The 21,265-nt window shown below is 45.4% G+C and overlaps 1 protein-coding gene and 1 pseudogene across 3 annotated transcripts; both read right to left on the reverse strand.

The window, feature by feature from the left end:
- Positions 1-278: 278 nt before the first annotated feature.
- PARP10 (poly(ADP-ribose) polymerase family member 10) lies at positions 279-21,029 on the reverse strand. Of its 3 annotated transcripts, none has more exons than XM_072602650.1 (12): positions 20,349-20,827; positions 16,972-17,128; positions 11,226-11,458; positions 10,857-11,099; positions 10,452-10,688; positions 9,630-10,240; positions 5,257-5,478; positions 4,940-5,036; positions 4,236-4,823; positions 3,900-4,048; positions 1,430-1,604; positions 279-1,148 (listed from the first exon to the last, which is right to left on the reverse strand). In XM_072602650.1, the coding sequence occupies exons 3-12, from the start codon at positions 11,395-11,397 to the stop codon at positions 799-801; spliced, it is 2,844 nt and encodes a 947-aa protein (XP_072458751.1). In that variant the 5' UTR covers positions 11,398-11,458; positions 16,972-17,128; positions 20,349-20,827; the 3' UTR covers positions 279-798. The 3 variants fall into 3 exon arrangements, 2 of the variants coding, with proteins under 2 accessions (XP_072458751.1, XP_072458752.1); XR_011965672.1 differs by lacking the exon at positions 279-1,148 and adding an exon at positions 3,586-3,687 and having other exon boundaries at positions 1,467-1,604; positions 20,349-21,029; XM_072602651.1 differs by lacking the exon at positions 10,452-10,688 and having other exon boundaries at positions 20,349-20,826.
- Positions 19,928-20,003, reverse strand: LOC140502878 (U6 spliceosomal RNA; annotated as a pseudogene).
- Positions 21,030-21,265: the final 236 nt, after the last annotated feature.

Raw genomic sequence — 21,265 nt, forward strand, 5'->3', positions numbered from 1 at the left:
CCCACTGATCAGAGAGCTGGAGTAGAGGAGCAACAAACTCCTCCCAAAGTCTTCCTTTCTATAGGGCTGAGAACTTTCCAGCTAACTCTTTATTTTTCATCAACTGTTCTTGGTTTTAACATCATGCTCCCACCAGGTGGCTCCCACCTCCTACCCCTCTTCTCAACATCATTTTATATATTATTTCCCCCCATTAGATTGTAAGATCCCTGAGGGCAGGAACAGTCTCTTTTCTTATTTGTATCCCCAGCTCTTGGCACAGTCCCTGGAACATAGTAGGTATTTAATAAATCTTTATTGACTATTATACATCATGCTGCTTCCAGCAGGACACCTGCTAAATTAAAAATGCTCATCACATATTTTTGTCCTTTTGACAATTCAGCTGAGGTTATGCTTTTTACTGGGGGGTTGCTTCTTGGCCATTGTCTCCCAGGAACCACTAGGCTGCTTTCCTCATTTTTCTGTCACACCTGCTCTTTCTCGTCCCAGGAATGGCAGATCTATGTCGACTGTTTTCTCCTTCCCACACCTTTTAAGCTCCCCCTTCACTTTCTAGATCAGATTTCCGCTTGGGGGGAGGGGAGGAGGTAGGATGGAAGGAGAGGTAGAGTGAAGGACAATATCTTTGGATGAAAAGAAGGTAGCAGCAGAGAAGAAGGAAGGAAATATTTTATGCCAGTGCAAGGAACCAGGCCCTCTCCCCATATTCTTCTCTCCACCTTACTTCATTCAATACTACCTGGCCCATGTGGACAAGCAGACCTGGATGATTCAGGTAAAGAAGGAGGAAGTGGGTCAGCAGTCAGTAGGGGGAAATGATGGAGAGGTGTCATTATGGAGTCTGTTGGAGTCTGGTATGTGCTGACAAGTGATGAGAAAGATGGGCAAAGCCTGAGTGTCGTGGAAGATGACAAAAATGCTAGGCTTTCTTGTGGAGTCAACAGCACTGTCGTAGCGCTGGATGCCCTGCTCAGTGTCCCTCTGGGGTGGAACCCGAAGCTCTGGATGTCCTGGCCCATACTCTCCTGTCAGCACTCGAGCAACAAACACCGCCTTGTGCCCATTGGCATCTGGGGGTGAGTACCGGTCCTTGATGGAGATCTCAGCCTTTACAGCAAAATACACTCCCTGCCCGTACAAGGTGGCTAGGATAGAGGAAGGGGAAAGATAAGACTCCAGCACCCTGCCCTCACTGAACCCCAGAATCTTCCCATGCCTCTGGGGCAGGCCAAATACCTTTTACATAGGTGTCTCCACCATCACTCCCTAATCCCTCAGTCTTCTCCTTAAATCCTTCACTTTTCCCCACAACACCCCCAAACTGTATCTCTGTCCTACTCCTCACCCTCCAATGCCTGCTACCCCTCTCACTCTGTTCCCCCAAACCTTCCTTACAGATCCCTCACTCTGCCTTCCTGCCTCTCACCATTGCGGCCACAGAAGCTGCGATTGAAGCCATGTCTGCAGATATCAGGCATAGCCTGCCAAGAAGTCCCATGGTACAGGATTCGCTCGACAGGATGCTGGGGACATGACTCTGCCATCATCTTCTTATGCAGCTCATATTGACTCTGGAGCTGGGGATGAAACACCCGTTCCACCTAAGGGCAAAAGAGACTGACATTCAGTGGGCAATAATCCAACCAGGCCAGAAGTTTAAGGGCTCCCAGGCTGTGACCCCTAACACACTCCAAAGAGCCCGAGAATGCTCCTAGAATTTTCTGGACTTGATCTGAATCGAAAGGTCAAGAAGCAATTTCTCTTCATTTCCTAGGCTATGACCTAGGTACAAATGCAGTGAGGGCCCAGCAACTATAGTGATTCTCTATAGCCCTAGAAGGCAGCCCCTAACACCTACTCTGGCAAAATTGTCCACAGAACTTAGTAGTGGGTAGGGATTGGGCAGGGATCGGGGAGAGGGTAGTGGAAGCGGTAGGTTTAGCTCCAGCCCCAGGGCAGGGCTTCCTGGTACCAGCTCAAAGGTGACACAGTGTCCCAGTGTGAGTGGGTTCAAATCCCACCTCCAGCAGTTACTAGCTGTGTCATCATAGACAAGTCCTCTAACTTCTCTATGGCTTATTTTTCTCCCTTGTAAAGTGCAGCCTGTTTCTCCCTTTGAAAATTACACTCACTAGAGCCCTACAATTGTTGCAAAGTAAACCCTTTGTAAACCTTTGCCACCTGAAATCCTAAAATCAGCCATTGGACTATGTCTATACTCAGAGATCATTTCTCTGGGCCTTTATTCAAGAACAGGGAAGCCTCTGGGGGAACAGTTTAGTTTGCTGAGGATAGTGACCAGGCTAGGGGAAAGGCTCAGGAAATACAGGCTCAAAAATCATAGTGGTAGTGGGAGAGGACCATGAGATTCAAGAGAAATCTTCATAAAGCATCCAGATCAAGGTGTCCTCTTGACCTTAGGCAGCTGTCATGGGACCTTTTTTCTCCTTAAAGCCTCCTAGGAGCATGCCATGACTTTTGTGCCCTGCCCCCAACCCTCTGACCTTGGACTTGGGGAAAAGCCCCAATTTCCTCTCTTCAGCCTCCTGGCTCAAACATCAGGTTGCCATGGTCAGTGTAAGGGAGATAACAGGGAGAAGGGATAATACTAGTTAAAACTGTAACAAATACAATTTAGACCTTACAAACAACTTTCTTTACAACAATGGAAAGATTATTATCCCCATTTTATCAAGGAAGAAATAATAATAATAGCTATATTGTGCTTTGATGTTTGCAAAGTGCTTTACAAATATCCTATCATTTGATCCTCAAAACTATGATAAGTAGGTACTATTATTATCCCCATTTTATAGATGAGGAAACTGAGGCAGACAGAGGTTAAGAGACCTTTCTAGGATGACACAGTTAGTGTCAGAGGCTAGATTTGAACACAGATCTTCCTGCCTCCAGACCCCAAACTCTATAAACTATATACCATAATGTGTTCAGCTATTCCCCATTTGATGGACATCCTCTCAATTTCCAGTTCTTTGCCATCACAAAGAGATGCTATAAATATTTTTGTCCTTTTCCTTTTTCTTGGGTCTCTTAGGCATATAGACCTAATAGTAATATACCTAGTATGCCCAATTTAAGAGTTTTTTGGGTGTAGTTACAAATTGCTTTCCAGAACGAATGGACTAGTACATGGTCCCAACAACAGGGTGTTACTATATCTATTTCCTATATCCCTCCTGCATTTGTCATTTTCCTTTTCTGTCATCATAGCCAATCTGATGAGTGTGAGGTGGTTTCTCAGAGTTGTTTTAATCTATATTTATTTATTTATTACGATTTAAGGTATTTTTTCATATGTATATTGATAGCTCTGATTTCTTTAGAGGAAGTTTCTTCATCTGGAAATTCCTGTGAAAGCACAGATTCAGGCCCTTTCCCTGGCTTTATAGTATTACAAGAAACAATGACTATGAAAAATTTCAAGGATCTTGGGAAGCTACTGGTATGAATTGGCACTGAGAGAAGTGAGCAGAGCCAGGAGAACAGGATGTGCAATAGCTACAGTTGTGTGAATGAAAAGAGCACAATAAAGGGCATGAGAACCCTGATTAAATGACCAACCTCAATCCTGGAGAACTGTCAATGAGGTATCCCTCCCATCTATCAGTAGAGAGATAAGGAACTGCAGAAGAAAAACGAGGTCTATGCCAAAGATGGAGGTCCCTATTTTGAAATCAAACAAAATAGAAGCCCTGCTCTAATTCCCTGCCAGCCCCAGGTTCGTCCCCTGGTGGTTAGAGGAAAGACCTCTCTTCTGATCTTCCAGGCCTGGGTAGAACTGCTGGGAGCTGGGGAAGGGGATAGTGTTTATAGTGGGGGGAGAGGGAAGTGCTCAGGAGTGCCCAGGACAGGATGAGGCTGGACTTTAGGCTTACCTTGATGATGTGAATCTTGCTGCAGGAGCTGTCCAAGGTGCTGTAAAAAGCTTGGACTGTCTCCTGGAATTCCTCACTGCTCTCTTCCAGGCACTCCAACTCTGGAGGAGCTGCTGCTACAGGCTGCTGCTCCATCACCTGTGGCACCACTGATGAGGTGTAGGGGGAGGAGTAAGGGAGACACAGAGCCAAAACCTTCATCCCTTCTCTCCCCAAGGTCCTAACACTCAATTGTTTTTGTTTGGGTGGGGGAGGGAGAACCCCTGGGCATGTGGACAAGTAACTAAGGAAGATGAAAGTGAAGGTAATGGGGTAGGGGGTTAGTGCCAACCATACCTTCTTCTCTGGCAGAGTCTGTGGCCAATATGTGGCTCTGGCTCAAGGGGACAGTCATCAGTGCTCTGAGGTGATTGGCAGCACAGGAAGGCTGGGGACCATAGCCACTGAAGACAGCACAGTTTCCCTGCAGGATAACTGTCACATCATGGTGTCTCGCCAGGCGGGACCAGAATGCTTGGGGTAAACTCTGGTCCACACCCAGCACCCTCTCCTCTCGTAGCTGTGTTCTGAGAACAGTTTCCAAAACTTGACTCAGCTCACCGGGGTCCTGACCAAGGGCAACATGCACTATGAGTCTCCCGCTACTGTCACTGCCACCACTGCCATTGGGCTCTATGTCATCCAGCAGGGACAGCATCAATGCTTGCTTCAGAGTTCTTGTCTCCCACATTGTCAGGCTCTTCTCCTCCAGGGAATGATGCAGGGCCCACTGTAGGGCTGCCTCTTCCTCAAGCGTATCCTTTGTTTGGCCAGGGACTGCTACCCCCTCCTCAGACTCATGCAATTCCTCCTCCTCCATCTCCAAGGAAGGACATTCTTCTTCATCTGGATCCTTCAGGGTGTCCAGAAACCTCTTGATCTCCTCTGAAGAGAAGGTAAAGGGACAGAGTTGGAGGGGTAAAAAATAGGAGAAGGGTAGTTTGAAGCTGGAGAGACAGGATAGGGACAGTGGTAGAGGAGAGGCTGGTTGGTGCTCATACCCATTTGGATGGCTGAAGTGTCTGGAGCAGTGCTGCTAAAGAATGGGGGCTCATGGGCCCAGCCTGCTGGTGACTCTAGAAGGTCCATGGGCTCAAGCTATGGGAATAGGATCAGATAGGGAGAAGCACAGTCAGGACTCTACACATTCACTGTCATACCCCCAGCCCCTATGTCTCTTGGGAGTAACAACCTAAGGCCAGAGCTGAGGTTCAAAGATCAGAATGATGGTAGCAAGATCTGAGATTAGGGGTTGTCAAGATGGGACCAATACTTAGCTCAGAGATGAGGGCGCAGGGGAGAGGGTGAAGGCAGGTACCTCCATGGTGTCTGCATTGGGGGCTGCTACCACTTGTTGCTCTATTGTGAGGATGCACTGGAACTGGGCCTCCAGGTCCTTCAGGAGCCCTTGGCCCTCACTGCCCAGCAGGAAGCGGGCACTGCCTGGGTGTTTCAGAGGCAGCGTATGGCACTCAATGCTGCCCTGAAGGCTCTGTAGGAACTCTTCAGCAGCTTGGCATGGTTCCAGTGCCCCACTGAGCTGTGAACATAAAGAAAAGTTCAGAGGGAGACCATTGAGTTGGGGGAAAAAGAAAGCTATCTCTTTCCTCAATGAGTTATGTCTGCTATCAGAACCTCTGAGGTTACACTCGTGAAATCGTAAACTTATTCTGGTAGGACTCTGGGAGATATCACCTCTGGATAGGCCAGAAAGATGAGATATAGGAGAGACCAGGGGAAGCTAGCTGGAAATAGGAATTTGAACTTGGGAAAATGCAATCAGTCCCTTGGTTCAGAACCCATTCACAGCCAATCTTTAATACCCCTCTATTGTTTCTGTATAAAACAGAAATTCTGTCTGGTAGAGTCACACTTTACTTCCTACCTACTTTTCAAAGGCTCCTTAGTTTCTTTCAAAGTACAACTCAGGGGCCATTCCTAATCCCACAATTGATAATGCTCTCTACCTCTTATAATTATTTTGTGGGGCAGCTAGGTGATGCAGTGAATAAAGCACCAGCCCTAGATTCAGGAGGACCTGAGTTTAAATCCAGCCTTGGACACTTGACACTTACTAACTGTGTGACCTTAGGCAAGTCACTTAAGCTCAATTACTTTGCCTTTCCCCCTAACAAAAACAAACAAAAAAATCATTTTGTGTCACCTTGTAGTTTCTTACTGTTTGCTTCCCCCAATAGGATGAATATAAGTTCCATGAGATCAGGGGTTGGCATTTTTGTCTCTGTATCCCAGTTTCTAGTGCAGTACTTTGCACGTAGAGTAATTTGTTGAATTAAATGGAATCTTCTGTCACTTTTCAATAAGTGACAATAATTCAGAGTAAGAATTGTCTCTATAGCTTTCCTGAAAAATATTTATCTAATCTTTGCTTGAAGAACTTCAATGATGGGAAAATCCCTATATCTTAAAGCAGCCCAACCCATTTGCAGACAGCCCCAGTTGTTAGAATTTCCCTTATATTAAGCCCAAATTTTCCTTCTTTTTCAGTGACCTACAAGTTGGAGGTTTCTCTCAGGTAGGAAACAAAAAGATAACGTGTGGATGGACTTTGAAGTTGGGCTTTCAGACATGAAGAGATTAGAAATTCCCATCTAGCAAGGAGATGGAAAGGTGGTTCCTATCTGCAGCCACACGGTTATTCTTGTCCTAGATAATTCGTTAGTAAATAATAGTAATAGCAACCTCTGACACAAGGTTTGTAAAATACCTTATATATTATCTCAACTGAGCCTCTCAGCAGCCCTTCAAACAAGCAAATTAATAAATACAGAAGAAATGACAAGTTATTGGGTGGCATGATATAACTAGGTGAAATCAGGAAGGGGATCCTGAATGAAGTAGTATTTGAGTTGAACCTTGAAGAGAGCTAGGTGTTACGAGAGATGGAGGTGAAGATGGGGCACTTCAGGCATGGGAGACAGCCAGTCCAAAGGCATGGAGATGCTAAATGGAATGCTCTGTACAGCCCCATGAATTCCTATAGTTCACACCAGATGGAATCAAGATCAAGAAATCTAATGAGAAAATACAAGAAATGACTTCTTCAGTCCCTAGAAATGCATCCTCAAAAAGTCAATCAGCAGCCCAGAAGTCATGGGAAAGGAGCCCACCAGCCCCAGCACAAAGTAGCTTCCAAGTGTGACCAGACCAGAGTCAGGCCAAGCATATGTATAGCCTGCAAGACTCTGTGCCCAGAGGGAACAAATACAGAAGACTCCTAGGAAAACCCTAATGTGGAGACTTGGAAATTCATGGGAATGACCTACACAACACAGCTGAGCAGTGCTCAGACCCTCAGGTACAGGGGTTTGGAAATCCCTAATACTTTGTCCTGTCCAGGGCCAGAGAGGGCCCTGAAGATCCAGCACTCTGAACATCAAAGGTCCAGAAGAGCCTAAACTCAGGAAGAGGAGGTTATTGAAGAAACTCAGGATGAGACCAAGTAAGGATAAGCCAAATGTACAACAGAAGGGTGAAGTTAGGCCTGGGACAAAGCTATACTCTATGAAATAAAGCTTGAGGGATGATAAAATTAAAGAAAGTACTTACTAGAATAAAAATGATTGAAAATCTAGAGATTCCCAAAAGAGAGAGTAAGTCTGTCACAAGTGCAAGTGGAAATTATAAGAGGAAAGCATATATTTTTCCCCCAAAACTACATAAGTACCTAGAAGAAATGAAACAAGAAATTAAAATAAAATTTTTTGTGGAGACAATTGGAAGGAGAAAGAGTAGCTTGGAAGAGAAAGTGACAAACTTTACCCAAGAAATGAACTCCCTGAAAATGAGAGCAGACCAAAAAGCAACCATAACTCCATAAGATAGCAAGAAATATTATAACAAAATCAAAAAATAAAAAAGCAAAATATATCTGATACAAAAATAAAAAACAACTGACTTGAAAAATAGATCAAGGAAAGAAATTTTAAGAATCACTGGACTCTCTGAAAACTATAAGTAAAAAAGATAGGAAGAGGGGAAGGCCTGGAGGAGGGCTGATGAATTAGGTTTTGTACATGTTGAATATCAGATGTGTGAACTGGCAGAGGTGTCAAACTCAAGTGTGACTCCAACCAGATTAAAATGCAATTAGGACATGTTTAATAGAGTATTAAAAATACAACACTGCTGGGGGTGTAAGCTCAGTTCTCACGTGGACAGTCTCGGGCAGGTAAAGGTGAGGACTTCTAAACCTTAGAGTTCTCATGAGGCCCCCCAGGGAACAGCTGGGAATTGAGGCGTGAGACACGGGCTATCTCGTGCATTTCCGCCTCTTCTCTGTGGGAAACGTTCTGGGGAGAGCATCCCACCCTTGAGATTGGCCCATGGTCTGAGCACACCTGTTGTTGACTAGCTAAGGGCTGAGAGCTCGCCCGGTATTCAGGTATTCACATGCAAACTATGAGGCAGGAGAGCTTAAGTAGGGTCAGGAAAGCAGAAGGTGCTCTTCTCGCTGAAGGGCCCTTAGAGGGCAGAGGGTCCCTCCCCTCTCCCGCTCCCATCCTCTTGCTGTATGATCCTTGCCCCTTGGGAGGAGGAGGATTCCTCTCTCGTGAGGAAGAATTCACCCTGCACATGTAACCAAGACCCTGAATAAAGCCTAACCCTTGTTCGACTCTGGAAAGTCTCTTCTCTCAATACATTTATCCGGTTTGGCCACCGAAGACCTGGATGACAGGTAAGGTAAGACTCGGGTAGCCCTTCGGCCTCGAGGCCGAACACAACACAGCATAGATCACGTCAATTTGTGATTTTCTAAGTCAACATATGGCCAGCAGGGATCAGTTTCTACTTAAGGTTCCTACAGGATGACGTCCAATTCAAGATATTCAAAAGGCAACTAAAGATGAAAGACTAGAGTTCAGGAGAGAGGTAGATTAGCAAATTTGAGAATCATCAGCATAAAGATGGTAATTGAATCTATGAGAACTGATGAGAAGGGTATACATACGAACATGGAGGAAGGGGTGGGAGAACTGAGCATCAGATAAGATGAATCTTGCTCATGCCTGAAACAGAAAAAGGAGGATTGAAGGGACCTGCAGTTTGGTGGAGAAATGCATCCAGTTCAACAAGGAAACAATCAGAGATGGGAAGGGAGGGAAATTAAGAGGGAGGATAATACAAAAGGAGGGAATAATCACACGTAAAACAAATTTATTTATCTTGACGGGGGAGAGTACTTAACAGGGAGAGGAGAGCATGGAAAATGAGTCAGAGAGAGAAAAGAACTATAATCTAAGGATGTGCCTTAAATTGCCTCCTACAAACTAGTAAAGGGTTGAACATATCAGTGTAATGGAATATTATTGCTTAAGAAATGATGAAAGAGACATTTCAGAGAATCCTAGGTTAATATGAATTGTTGAGAAGTGGAGTGAGTTAAACCAGGAGAACAATTTATACAAAGATAGCATCATTGTAAAGAAAAACATCTTTGAGAACTGATCAATTAAGTAACCGACCAGTCCCAGAACCCAGAGAGTAGGGAGACCACAGGCTGCCACAGACAGAGTTGGGAAACGCAAGAAAGGAGATAAGAGAGTCAAGGACCATTGGAGATGCTGGAACCTCTTTTTACTTGGTCTGTTCTCCTAAAAGATGTCACTTCTCCTTAGGGGCTACCATTATGCTCGAAATAGTCCAGACACAGCATCAGGAGGAACTTACCCGGAAACCAGTGACATCTGGGCCATCCAGTGGGCAGAGGGTCACTTCACCAAGGCTAGCAAGAAACTCCTGGTAATAGAATTGCAGAAATCGCAAGGCACCTGGCTCCATGGGCAGCAGGATCTCCTTAGGCACCACTGCTTTAACCATCTCTTCCCCTCTCTCCTCCGGCACCACCTTCTTGGGTACTGTGTCCCCCACTGGCTCTGTTAATCTGTCCATTGGCATAGTTTCTTCCAGTACTGTGCTCCCCAGGGATTCTATTGCCCCTGGTCTCTCCACAGTCACTGACTCTTCTGGTGTTTCTCTAGTCCTTGTCTCCTCCATTTTTCCCAAAGGAACTGTCCCTATGGAACTCTCCACAGGCACTGTTACCCCTGGTTTCTTCATTGTAGTTTCCAGTCTCTCCATAGGCACTGTTTTTCTAAAGGTCTCTCTGAGCTCTTTTTCTGCTGATGTCTCTGTAGAATTTATCTCTCCCGGAGATGGTCTCTCTCCTTCCTCTGGTTTAGGATCAGGCTCAGGTTCAGGCTCCAGGACCTCGTAGTGGGGGACTATGTTTAATTCTGAATCGCTAAGTTGGTGACACTGGCTCAACACTCGCTCTGCCACTGAGAGGGGGAGAGAGTCCTTTAGCAGCCAGCATCTCTAGGGATTTCATGTTAATGGAGGCTTAAGGGACAGCAGGGCAAATGAGCAGACTGGAAAGGCAGAGTTTCGGGGTTGGGAGAGAAGCTAGGCTCCAGTTAGCATCTGGACCTGCTCCTCCCACGCAAAACCGAACTTTGGGGAATAAGGGGCAAGTGAAGGAGGGGTACTCACCCTCCCACTGCTGGAAAGTGACAACAGTTCCCTGAGCCCTAGGTAGTGTCCGCAGCCCTTCCAGGGCACCTCCCCCACTGCGGCGCTCATTCTCCAGGTAGAGCTGAAGCAGCGTAGGATCTAGGGGTTGATCTTGCCTCACAACCCTTACAGCACGAGCCTGGGGCACCCAGGCTACTGACACCTTTGTGTCGAACAGTGTTTTCCCACGGGACCGTGTAGCCAGTTCTTCAAACTCTGCCATAGGGAAGACGGCCAGGCTGGAGGACTTTGGAACAATTCTCCTCTTCTCTCCCTTTACCAGGCCCCCAAACCTCTCCCCCCACCCCCGCACTACCCTCCCCACTGCCTTCCGCATATTTCTGAGCCTCTCCTGTACCAGCCCAGACCACTCACACCCTTCACCTGCTTCCGAGAGAGGCGTAGATAACTGTACTAGGACCCGGTCTGGCCGGGGGCTGGCAAGGGCCCGACACTCCCCCTTGGTGCTCAAAAGGCTCTCAACATAAAGTTCTAGGAGCTCTGGGGCTGTGCCAGACCTCAGTCCCAGGAGCAGTAGACGCTGGGGGGCTCGGGGTGGGGAAGGCACCACACTCACAGCTGTGCCCTGCAGCACATGACTGGCCTGGGCTAGGACTCGCTGGGCATCTGGAGTAAAGAAGGGAGAAGTCAGGGTTCCTAGCAATGGATCACACACACACACACACACACACACACACACACACGCACACCTGAGTCATTCCCCATCACTCTTCCAGCCACGTCCCTCCTCACCCTCAGGCCTTTGAAAGGTGAGGATCCCACCGCTGTCCAATCGCTGCCAGCCTTGCAGAGGGCCGCCCCCCGAGCGCCGCTGGTTCTCGAAATACAGTGTCACTAGCTCATCAGACACTGCGTGGGGCAGACCTCGGAGCTCCACGTTCACCTCGGACCCCAGCCCAGCCATCCTCGCTGCCCTGCTTCTGTGCACCGAACCCCTTGCCTCTTCTGGCGCTCTTTCACCAGTCCTAGAAAATAATAGTCTCTTCCTTCCGCTTACAAAGAAACGAAACTGAAAGTTAAAACTTCAGGGGCTAGTACCCGGGCGGGGCGCAGTTGGGTTGCTTTTCATTTAAGAAGCGCAGTGGATAGAGTACTGGGTCTAGATTGAGAAAGAACGGAATTAAAATCCTGCCTCAGATACTTACCAGCTGTGTGGCCCTGGTCAAGCCACTGCTTGCCTCAGTTTCCTCATTTGTAAAACGGGGATAATAATAGCACCTCCCTCCCAGGGTTGTTGTGAGGATCAAATAAGATGTTCTTAATGAGCCTAGCACATAGTAGGTGCTATTTAAATTCTAGCTATTATTGTATGTAGAAGTGGCACTGACAAGGACCTCCAGAAGTCATCCATCTCCACCCCCTCACTTCACAGCTGAGGACGTTGAGCCCTAAGAAGCGAAGGGACTTGCTCAAAGTCATTTAGTAAGTGGAAGCCAAAACTGGAATCCACGACCTCTGATTTTTGAGTCTGCATAGCCTTCTGTAGCATGCTGAAACTCTGCAGTTAAAATCTATTCAATGCAAAACTCATGAAGAACCATGTTTATCAGCTTTCCTGTATGTTAGCATTTCAATTAGGCATAAGACTGGAGGGAGGGAGACTTCATCAGGAGGCTATTTCAACAGTCTAGCCTAGAGGGGATTAGGCTCAGGCTCAGACTCAGACTGGTTAAGCAAAGTTAGGGATTTTGTAGAGGAAGAATTGACAGGACTTGTCACCAAATTGGCTTATGGGGGTGCTGAAGGAGAGTGAAGAGTAAAGGATGATTCTGAAGTTGTAAACTTGGGCAACTGTGAGGATCACAGGACCACAGGTTTGGAGCTGGAAAAGATTTCAGAGGTCACCCCTAATTTTGTAGATGAGGAAATGGTGGTCAAGAGAATTGGGGTGACTTAGTCACTGCGTGTGACTTACAGGTAGCAAGCAGTATAAAGTGGGATTTGAACCCTGGTCCTTTGCTCTATATCCATTATTCTTCCTCTTGACAGAAAAAAGGGAAGTTAGAATGAGGGGTGGACTTGGGGGAGATGAGAAGTGAGTTCTGTTTTGAACATATTTCTTGCATTTGAATTGCCTACAGGACACTCAGGTGTTTTGTAACCAATAATTATAAGTCAGTATGGGATGAGAGGCTGGGAGAAAGATGACAGCTAGATCACCTCCTCTTCATCTAGGCATTACCTATCTCCCTCCCTCCACAACCCCCCCCCCCACTTCCACATCTTGCTCCAGAAAAATCAGATCAATGTTACCATTGCTTTTAGAAAATGCATGTTTTATGTCAGTTCCCTGCCCTATGATCAATTCATTGTCCCCATGAGACCTCATATCAAACTTCCTTTCTTTGGCCACCACTCTTCTTTATGTGTTGTCTCTATCTGTTAGAACATAAGCTACTTGAGGAGCTTGCCTCTCTCTTTGTAAATTAAAAAAAATATATTGATATCCTTTGTTTTCACATTCCCTAAATTCCTTCTAGAGCTCCTTTCCCTTACCTCTCCCAGAAGACCATTCCATACACAAAGAATATTTTTTAAGAAAAGAGAAAGAAGAGGAAAAAAATCAGTCAAACCAATCAATACATTAAAAGGTCATAGGTAATGTTCCACAACCATGGACCTCTGACCTCTGAAAAGGAGCAGGGCAGGTGTCTTCCTACATCTCTACTCTCTGGCCATGCTTGTTCTTTTTAATTCTGTAATATTTACTTCCAGTAGTTTTGTGGTGGTTGTTATTTCCATTTAAATGGTAGAAAACTCAATGAGGACTTTTTTCAGTCCTCATTTTCTTTTGGCCTCTTGGCAGCATATGACATAGTTGACCCCCACTTCCTTCTGGAATCTCTCCTCAGTGGTGTTGGTTGATACTATTCTTTGCACCTCTCTTCTACTAGCCAGTTTCTTCTCAGTTTCCTTTATAGGACTTGTCAACCAGGTCCTATCATCTATGTATATGGGTATACCCCAGGGCTTTGTCCTGTGCCCTTTTTTTCTTGGTGCTCTCATTAGCTCTCATGGGTTCAGGAATGAGATGATTCCACCCTGCACCAAGGTGTTGACAGTGTCAGAGGAGAGAAGGGGACTTATACAAGAGATGCTATAAATCTAGGAGTGATAGGATTTGATAGTTGATTTTATAGGGGAGCAAAAGAGCATGAAGAGAAGAGGATGACACTTACATGATAATGATGATGATAACTAGCCTTCCTATAGCACTTTAAAGTTTGCAAAATGCTTTCAAAGTGTTGTTTCATTTGATCTTCAGGACAACCCTGAGAGGTAGGTACTATTATTAACCCTATTTTACAAAAGAGGAAACTGAGGCAAAGGATGTGATTTGCCCAAGGTCACACAGTCATTAAGTATCTGAGGCTGGATTTGAACTTGAGTTTTCCTGAGTCCAGGTCTAGCACTCTATTCACTATACCACCTAGCTGCCTCTAGGTTTCAGTACCTAGGAAGATAATGGTTCTCTCAACAATAACAGGGAAGTTAGGAAAAGAGGATCTTTTTGGGGAAAAGAACATTAGTTCAGCTGTGGACATATTGAGATTCAGGTGTCAAAGAGATATCTAATTCAATATGTCTAATATACAATTGGAGATGTGAGACTGGAGGTCCTCAGAGAGATTAGGGGGGTTAGGTTAGATTAGGGCTGGACAAGCAGATCAGAGAGTTGTCTGAGTGGAGATGATAGTCCAAACCATGGGAGGTGATGAAATCACCAAGTAATACGGAAGGAGAAGAGAAGAGGATCAGGAAAGAGCCTTGGAGAACATCCACGCATAGAAGACGTGACATGGATAAAGATCCAGCAAAGGAGACAGAGAAGTGGTCAGACAACCAGGTGTCATGAAAACCCAAAGAGAAGAAAGTATGAAGGAGAAGAGGGTGATGAACAGTGTCAAAGGTTGCAGAGGGCTCAAAAAGAATTAGGACTGAGAAAAAGCTTGGCAATCGAGAGGGAGATCACTAGTAATTTTGAAGAGAGCTTTTTCAATTGAATAAAATGTTGGAAGACAGACTGCCAAAAATTAAAAAGAGAATGAGAAAAGGAAGTGGATGCATCTATTATAACTGGCCTACTCAAGGAGTTTAGATCTGAGAAATATAGGATGATAACTAGCAGGGATGGATGAATCAAGTTAGTTTTTTGAGGGCTGACGTGTATATTTGTAGGTAGTGGGAATGTAGTCAGCAGGCAGAGAGCTATTAAAGCTTAATGAGAAAAGAGAGACAATAGAGGAGGAAAGAATGGAATCTCTTGTGAATTTAGAGGGGGTTCCCTTTGACAAGGAGAAGGCCATCTCTTCATGTAAGACAAAGAGGGATGAAGGAAATACTGGTGGAAGGCATTTGAGTGAGTCAGGATGAGGAAAAGAGAAAGCTCTTGGCAAATGGTTTCAATTTTTTTCAGTAAAACATAAGGCAAGGGTCTCAGTCTGGAGGTTGGTTAGAGAGAGAGCTATGGGAAGTTTGAGGAGGGGTGAACAGCTCTGAAAAGTCACTGTGAATGAGATAGTGAACTGATCAGGGAGGTGTAAAAGGATTGCTTTTTACTGCTGCAATGAAATCCCAGTTGAGCTTATGTAACATAAACCTATAGTGGACCCAGTTTGGACAGTTTTGTGACTTTCTGCAGCTTCATCTAAGCGGAGCCTAGATAGAGGATGATGGGATTAATTCAAGGCCGGGATTTGGAAGGACAAAATTTTTGGCAGGATAAAGGAGAAAGGGACTAGAGAGAAAAGAACAGGGTAGAGTTGAACTGAGGGTTCACTTGATGGGGAAGGGAAGAGAGTGAGCCAGTACAGGTGGGAAAGAACTAAGCGGTGCCATAACTGGAAGTCACGGTGAGAAAGAACAAGGATTGGAGTTTCAAGGCAGGAGGTGAGGTATGATGACAACAGATTATGAGGAGATAAAGGAATTTCAGAGTTTACCAACATGGAATTGGTGTTTTTGTGACAAGAGCAAGAGTATGACCATCTCTTTGCATAGCTGAGGTAGGGTGAAGGAATAGGTAGGTCATGGGAAATGAGTAAGTTTCAGAATTGGGAGGTTAGGGAGTTTGAAGGAATATCACTATGTGTGTTGAAGTTCCCTAGTATGAAGTCAGGAAGTGGAGAGGAAAGACTGTGAGCCAGGCACTGACTGCCTTGAGGAAGGAAGGGGAGTATCCTACAGGTGGGGAGATAACAGCTACCAGAATCTTGACTGAGTGATAAATATTGGATTGAATGAACTTCAGAGATGGTGGTAAAGGGAGTGCCTGGAAGTGGCAATGAGCTGCAAGAAGTAATCCAACTCCCCCACTATGATCAGTGAGTCAGGAGTGCAGCCAGTGCTGAAAAAGATTGCCAGGGAGACTGTCATCAGGTGAGAACCGAGTCTCAGTGAGAACAATCAAAGAGATGGAATGAGAATGGAAAAGATTTAAGATGAAATCTAGTTTATTACCTGTGTAGCAGGCATTTCAGAGAGCACAGTGGAAGGGCTGGGTGGCTTTAGAGTAGGGGACATTGGGTTGAGGGGGATGGGAAATAACCTTTTGCCAATTACTTCTGCATGTTCTGAAAATCTGGGAAAGAAAATTGCCACCACCACAATCTTGTTAAATGGTTCAAAATCAGAAATCAATATAGTTTTATTAATGGAAATAACATTAAAGAAGATACATTACCATTTGTTTTGTCATTGTACCTTAAGGAGCCCTAAGGATCCCATGATCTTTCTATTCAGCTTACAGCTAGAGTCTTCAGTATATTTTGAACTTCCAATTAGAAACTCAGTTCTTTGAGAGCACGGACTGTCTTACTTTTCTATTTGTATTGCCATTGCTTATTAAAACACTTTACATATAGTTAAACACTCAATCAAAGCTTGTTTCATTGCTACATTGATTTTACAGCCAGCGTGTGCAATATCTAAATTGTCCACAAGATAGCACTATACTCAAACCATCAACCAAGAAATATCTGTAGAGCCTGGTGTTCTTGTGCCAGGTTCAATGGTCAGGTCCTGGATTTAGATTAAGGGATAATGTGGCCATCTGACTCCAGATTATTAAAACAGGAAAAATGCAAGGCTTTACCCCAACCCTGGGTCTGAAAGTTATTCTCTCAGTCCAAATAATCCCCCACAATCATAGAACAAAATCTCTCTACTGTTGCCACATAGTTAGTTAGTTGGATATGGAAAAAGTGAAGAAAGAAAAGATTAAATATTCCTACATGGGGCACTTTAAACTTAATTGATCCAGTTGCCAGCACAGCCCTCAGTCCAGCATAGCCTTTGAAACAAGCCCAATCACCTCAAACCAGTCCTTAAGCACTCACCACCCCTACCACTTCACTCCAGGCCATGGGAGGGCTTCCCCATCTCTGATTCTGCCTGCGCTTTAGATAACAGGAAAGAGGAAAAAGTTTCTTCACTTTCTCACACACTAAGTAAGAGTCTCACCTATTGTGTCACCTACCTTGATCCTATCAGCTGCTGGAGTCTCAGGATCCTTCTTTATCACTTCTGCAGTGCTGGCCTCAGGCAGTTTCTGTGGCTGCAGCTGGGCCCACAGTATTCGTAAAAGTGCAAAGTTGCTTGTGTACTGCATCCAACACAGCAGGTAATAAGCCTCTCTAAAGAACAAGGGGATAAAAGGGGAGAAACCCAATTCTAGGAGCCAACGTCCAGGTTTTGTTCCCCTCGTCTCATTATGCAACTTCCTGGCCATTGAAAGCAGACATCTAGGGCATATTTTTTAGTGATGGGGGAAGGGTACAGTGAGCAGTAGAGATATTATTCTAGTTTTCTCTCTGCTCCTCAAAATGACATCATCCTGGGTCCTAGGATAAGCGATGCTATGAACAAATACAAGCGCAATAGTATGAGAGGGGGTACGAGAGCATGACATGAGCATCAGTTACACCTGGAATGTTTTGCCTTCTCACCTCCACGTCTTGGAACCCTTAATTCCCTCCAAGGCTCAGCTCAAGTGCCCCACTCTGACAAAAAGTCATTCTGATTCACCAGTGAATGTCCCCTGTCCCATATTCAGGGAAGCAGAAGTGAAAAACGACACCATTCCTGATCCCATTGAGCTCACAGCTATATCAAAGATGGATCAGAAACTAGGAGCAAAATTAGGAGACTGTCTAGGTGAGAAGTAAGGGACTAAACTAGTGTGGTGATTTAATAAATGGTGAGAAGGGAAACAGCTGGGACAGATACTGAGGAGGTAGAATCAATAAGATTGATCACTGATTGGCTATGGGTGGTGAGTTCAAAAGAAACGTCAAGGATGGCTCCGAGGTTGTGAACCTGAGGAACTGGAAGGATGATGGCACTCTCAACAACAAAAACAAAAAAGAAAATTGGAGGAATGGGTACAATAACAAGGTTTGGACATATTCAGTTTGAGATGCCTACAGGACTGCTGTAAAGATGTAGCCTGTTAGAGATGACATGTCCAGGAAACAATTGACGATGGGGGCTGAGAACTGAGGAGAGACTAGGGTTGGATTTGTCCATGAATGAATGAAAAACGAATTGTTTACTGCTTATAAAGCAGTTGTGCTAAGTACTGAGAATACAAAAGAAAAGCAAGACAATTCGTGCTCTTGAGGTGCACGGATTTTAACGTGGTTTCAGTTACAAGAGAAATAGAAACGTCCATGATCTTTAGGGTGCAGTGGCCAAGTGGATGGTAACGCATCTTTTTCAGTATTATTTCCATTAACAAAAACCCATTGCTTCTCTGATGTTGAGCCATTTGATAGAGCCAAGGATTATGGTGGTAAGAACTTTCTTTTCTGAATCTTCAGTAGCTGTGGTCTCTGGGAAGAAAGGGCATTCATTCAGCACCTGGAGAGGAGGTCACCAGATCACATCTTCAAAAGAGGTGCTTCCCTAGACTATAATTTTGGGAGGCAGGCTGTAAGAAAGGCTGGTGAGGGGGAATTGTTGTTGTTCTTGGGGCTTTGGGGCTCAGGGTAGTGGCCTGTTTCCACTTGTACCTGAGAGAAGGTGGTGGTCAAGGTGATATGACCTTGGCAGATGAAGGTGACCTGTCTGCTCTGGCAGTGAGACTTGGGGAGCAGTTAGTGTTGATGTTGTGGGATCCCTTTCCACATGCATTGTTCCCCTCAATGATGGCTGTCAGGAGAGGATGGAAGCAGGAGATCTGGGCAGTCATCTATATAGAGATAATGATTGAACCCATGGAAAGTGAGGAGATCACTAAGATCTAAGATATCACTAAGACAGAGAAGAGATAAGGGCTCAAACACTCTGTACACTGCTAGTTAAATGACAGTACAGATATTATGGTCTAGCAAAAAAGACTGAAAAGCAACAGACAGGTGGAAGGACCAAGTGACTAGAGTTATAAAAATTGAGGGAGGAGAAAGTATTCAAGAGGAGATAGATGATAGTGTCAAATCCTGCAGAGGGGAAAGGAAGGAAGGAAGGAAGGAAGGAAGGAAGGAAGGAAGGAAGGAAGGAAGGAAGGAAGGATCTTCATCATGTTCCAGCAACAGTGCTAAATGCTTTAAAAAATACAAATATTATCTTATTTAACCCTCACAAGTACCCTGGGAGGTAGGTGCTATTATCCTCCACATTTTACATATGAAGAAACTGAGGCAGGCAGCAGGTAAGTGATTTTCCTAGGGTCATACAGCTAATAAGGTGTCTGAGGCTGGATCTGAACTCAGGTCTTCCTGGCTACAGACCAAGCAATCCATTTAGTGCAACACTTAGTTGCCTCTAGTTAGAAGAATGAGGGCTGCTAAAAGGCCATTAGGTTTAGTGATTAAGTGGTCATTAATAACCTTGAAGAGGGTTTTATTTGATAATGAAATCAGGAACCAAATTGCAAGAGGTTCAGAAGTGAGAGAAAGGTGAGACAACAATTGGAAATAGCTTTTGTTGGGGATAGGGTAGGACCGTGATGTCATTACTCTAGAGAATTCCCAATGAGGAGCTCTACCAAAGTAGATCTATAATTGCTTTGCAACTTAGATTTAAGAGTTATCTGGGAAGCAGGTTTCATTATCAGTCTTCTGTACTCACCATTGCATTGATCAGACTTCTTAAGTCTTTCAAAGCTGCTAGCCCTTTACAATATGGTAGCCACTGGAGAAGTTGTTGCGCTTCTGTTCACTTCATTCTGCATCAGTTCATGTAAGTCTTTGCAGGTTTCTCCAAATCCTCTTTATTTCTTACCACATAACATTATTCCATTACATTTATATACCGTAACTTGTTCAGCCATTCCACTGACAGGCACACTCTTTTGTTTCCAATGCTTTGCTACCCAAAATAATTCTACTATAAATATTTTTGTAATATGGACTCTTTCCTTCTGCCACTGATCTCTTTGGGATATCCCTATAGTAGCAGTGTTCTTAGGTCAGTCAATAAATACTTTTTTAAAATAAAATATTCAACACTACACAAATTTTCATGTCATCCTTGCACGGGGGCCATGCTAATCTTCTCTGTATCATGTCCTCCCACAGCCTCTCTAGTAATTGCCGTTTTCCTTTTTTTCTCATCTTTGTCCATCCAGTGAGTGTGAAGTGGAACCTGGGAGTTGTTTTAATTTGCATTTCTTTATTTAATCAGTGTTTAAGCTGGAGATTTAAGCTTGGGCTTTTGCGTAAACTTCTCACTGATGCAAAAGATGACTAGCCCTACACATCCTAGACCCAATACAGGTCAGGTTAATGCTGGGGAGGGAGCAGGGATAGGTGCCAACTGGCAGCTACTACTCATGCCCAGAAGATGAGTGAAGATCCAGTGTAGATAAAAGATTTCTGAAAAGTCCCAAACAGAGAGGAACATATAGATCACTACCTGAGAACAAAAAGGATGGTAGGAGGATCCCGGCTATAGACCCACGGACTAACCGCAGCCCCTCTTGAAGAAAAGTGGCGACATATGGGTCTGGGACAGCTATGTCAAGGACAGGCAGCAGACTGGGCTCCTGGGCCTGGGCCATATTTACTAACAGTCATAGTTACACCCTCTGTTCTCTGGGTGTGGCAGGGGCTGGAGTGCTGTGATAGGAGATAGGAGAAAGCCCAGCAGGGAGGGCATAGGACCCAGAAATTAGGGATCAGGTCTGAGGGTTCAATGGACATGAAGGAGACAGTTCGCATTTATATAATGCATATATAATACTTCAAACATTTCCCTATGATGACCTTGTGAAGGGGAGAAAGCAGGGCAGAAGGGGGTGCGGATGGGAAGGGATGAGCTCAAAGGGGCAAGGGGAAGAAAGAGCAAGGGTACTGGAAATGAGGGGACAAGGCGAGGGGGGCTGGCAGGGGGGATAGAGGAGAAGGGGCAAGGGCGGGGCTGAAGACGGGAGAGGAGGGCAGCTAGGGACTCGGAGGTCATCTGGCTCAGTCCCCTCCGCTGACCGTGTGTGCCCAAGGTCACCTAGCTAAGAAGCCAGGACTCAAACCCAGGTCTCCCGGCTTCAAACCCGGTACGTTTTCCAGTCTAACACTGACCTCCTCCAGGAGGTGCGGGGGGAGGGGGGGAGGGCAAGAAGGTGGCAGAGAAGAGGGGCCAGGATGGCGGGAGGGTGACGAGGACAAGGGGGATGAAGTATGCGGTCGGGAGAAGGAGCGAGCCTAGCGCCGGGATGAGGCGAGGCGGAGAGACTGGAGCAGCCCTGGCGGGCGAGAGGCCGCCCCCCGGGGGTGGGAGGGGGGACCCCTCCCGGCCCAGTGACGTCACACAGCCCCGGAAGTGCCCGCCCCGCC

Source organism: Notamacropus eugenii, chromosome 4 (assembly GCF_028372415.1).
Source record: "Notamacropus eugenii isolate mMacEug1 chromosome 4, mMacEug1.pri_v2, whole genome shotgun sequence".
Lineage (NCBI taxonomy): Eukaryota > Metazoa > Chordata > Mammalia > Diprotodontia > Macropodidae > Notamacropus > Notamacropus eugenii.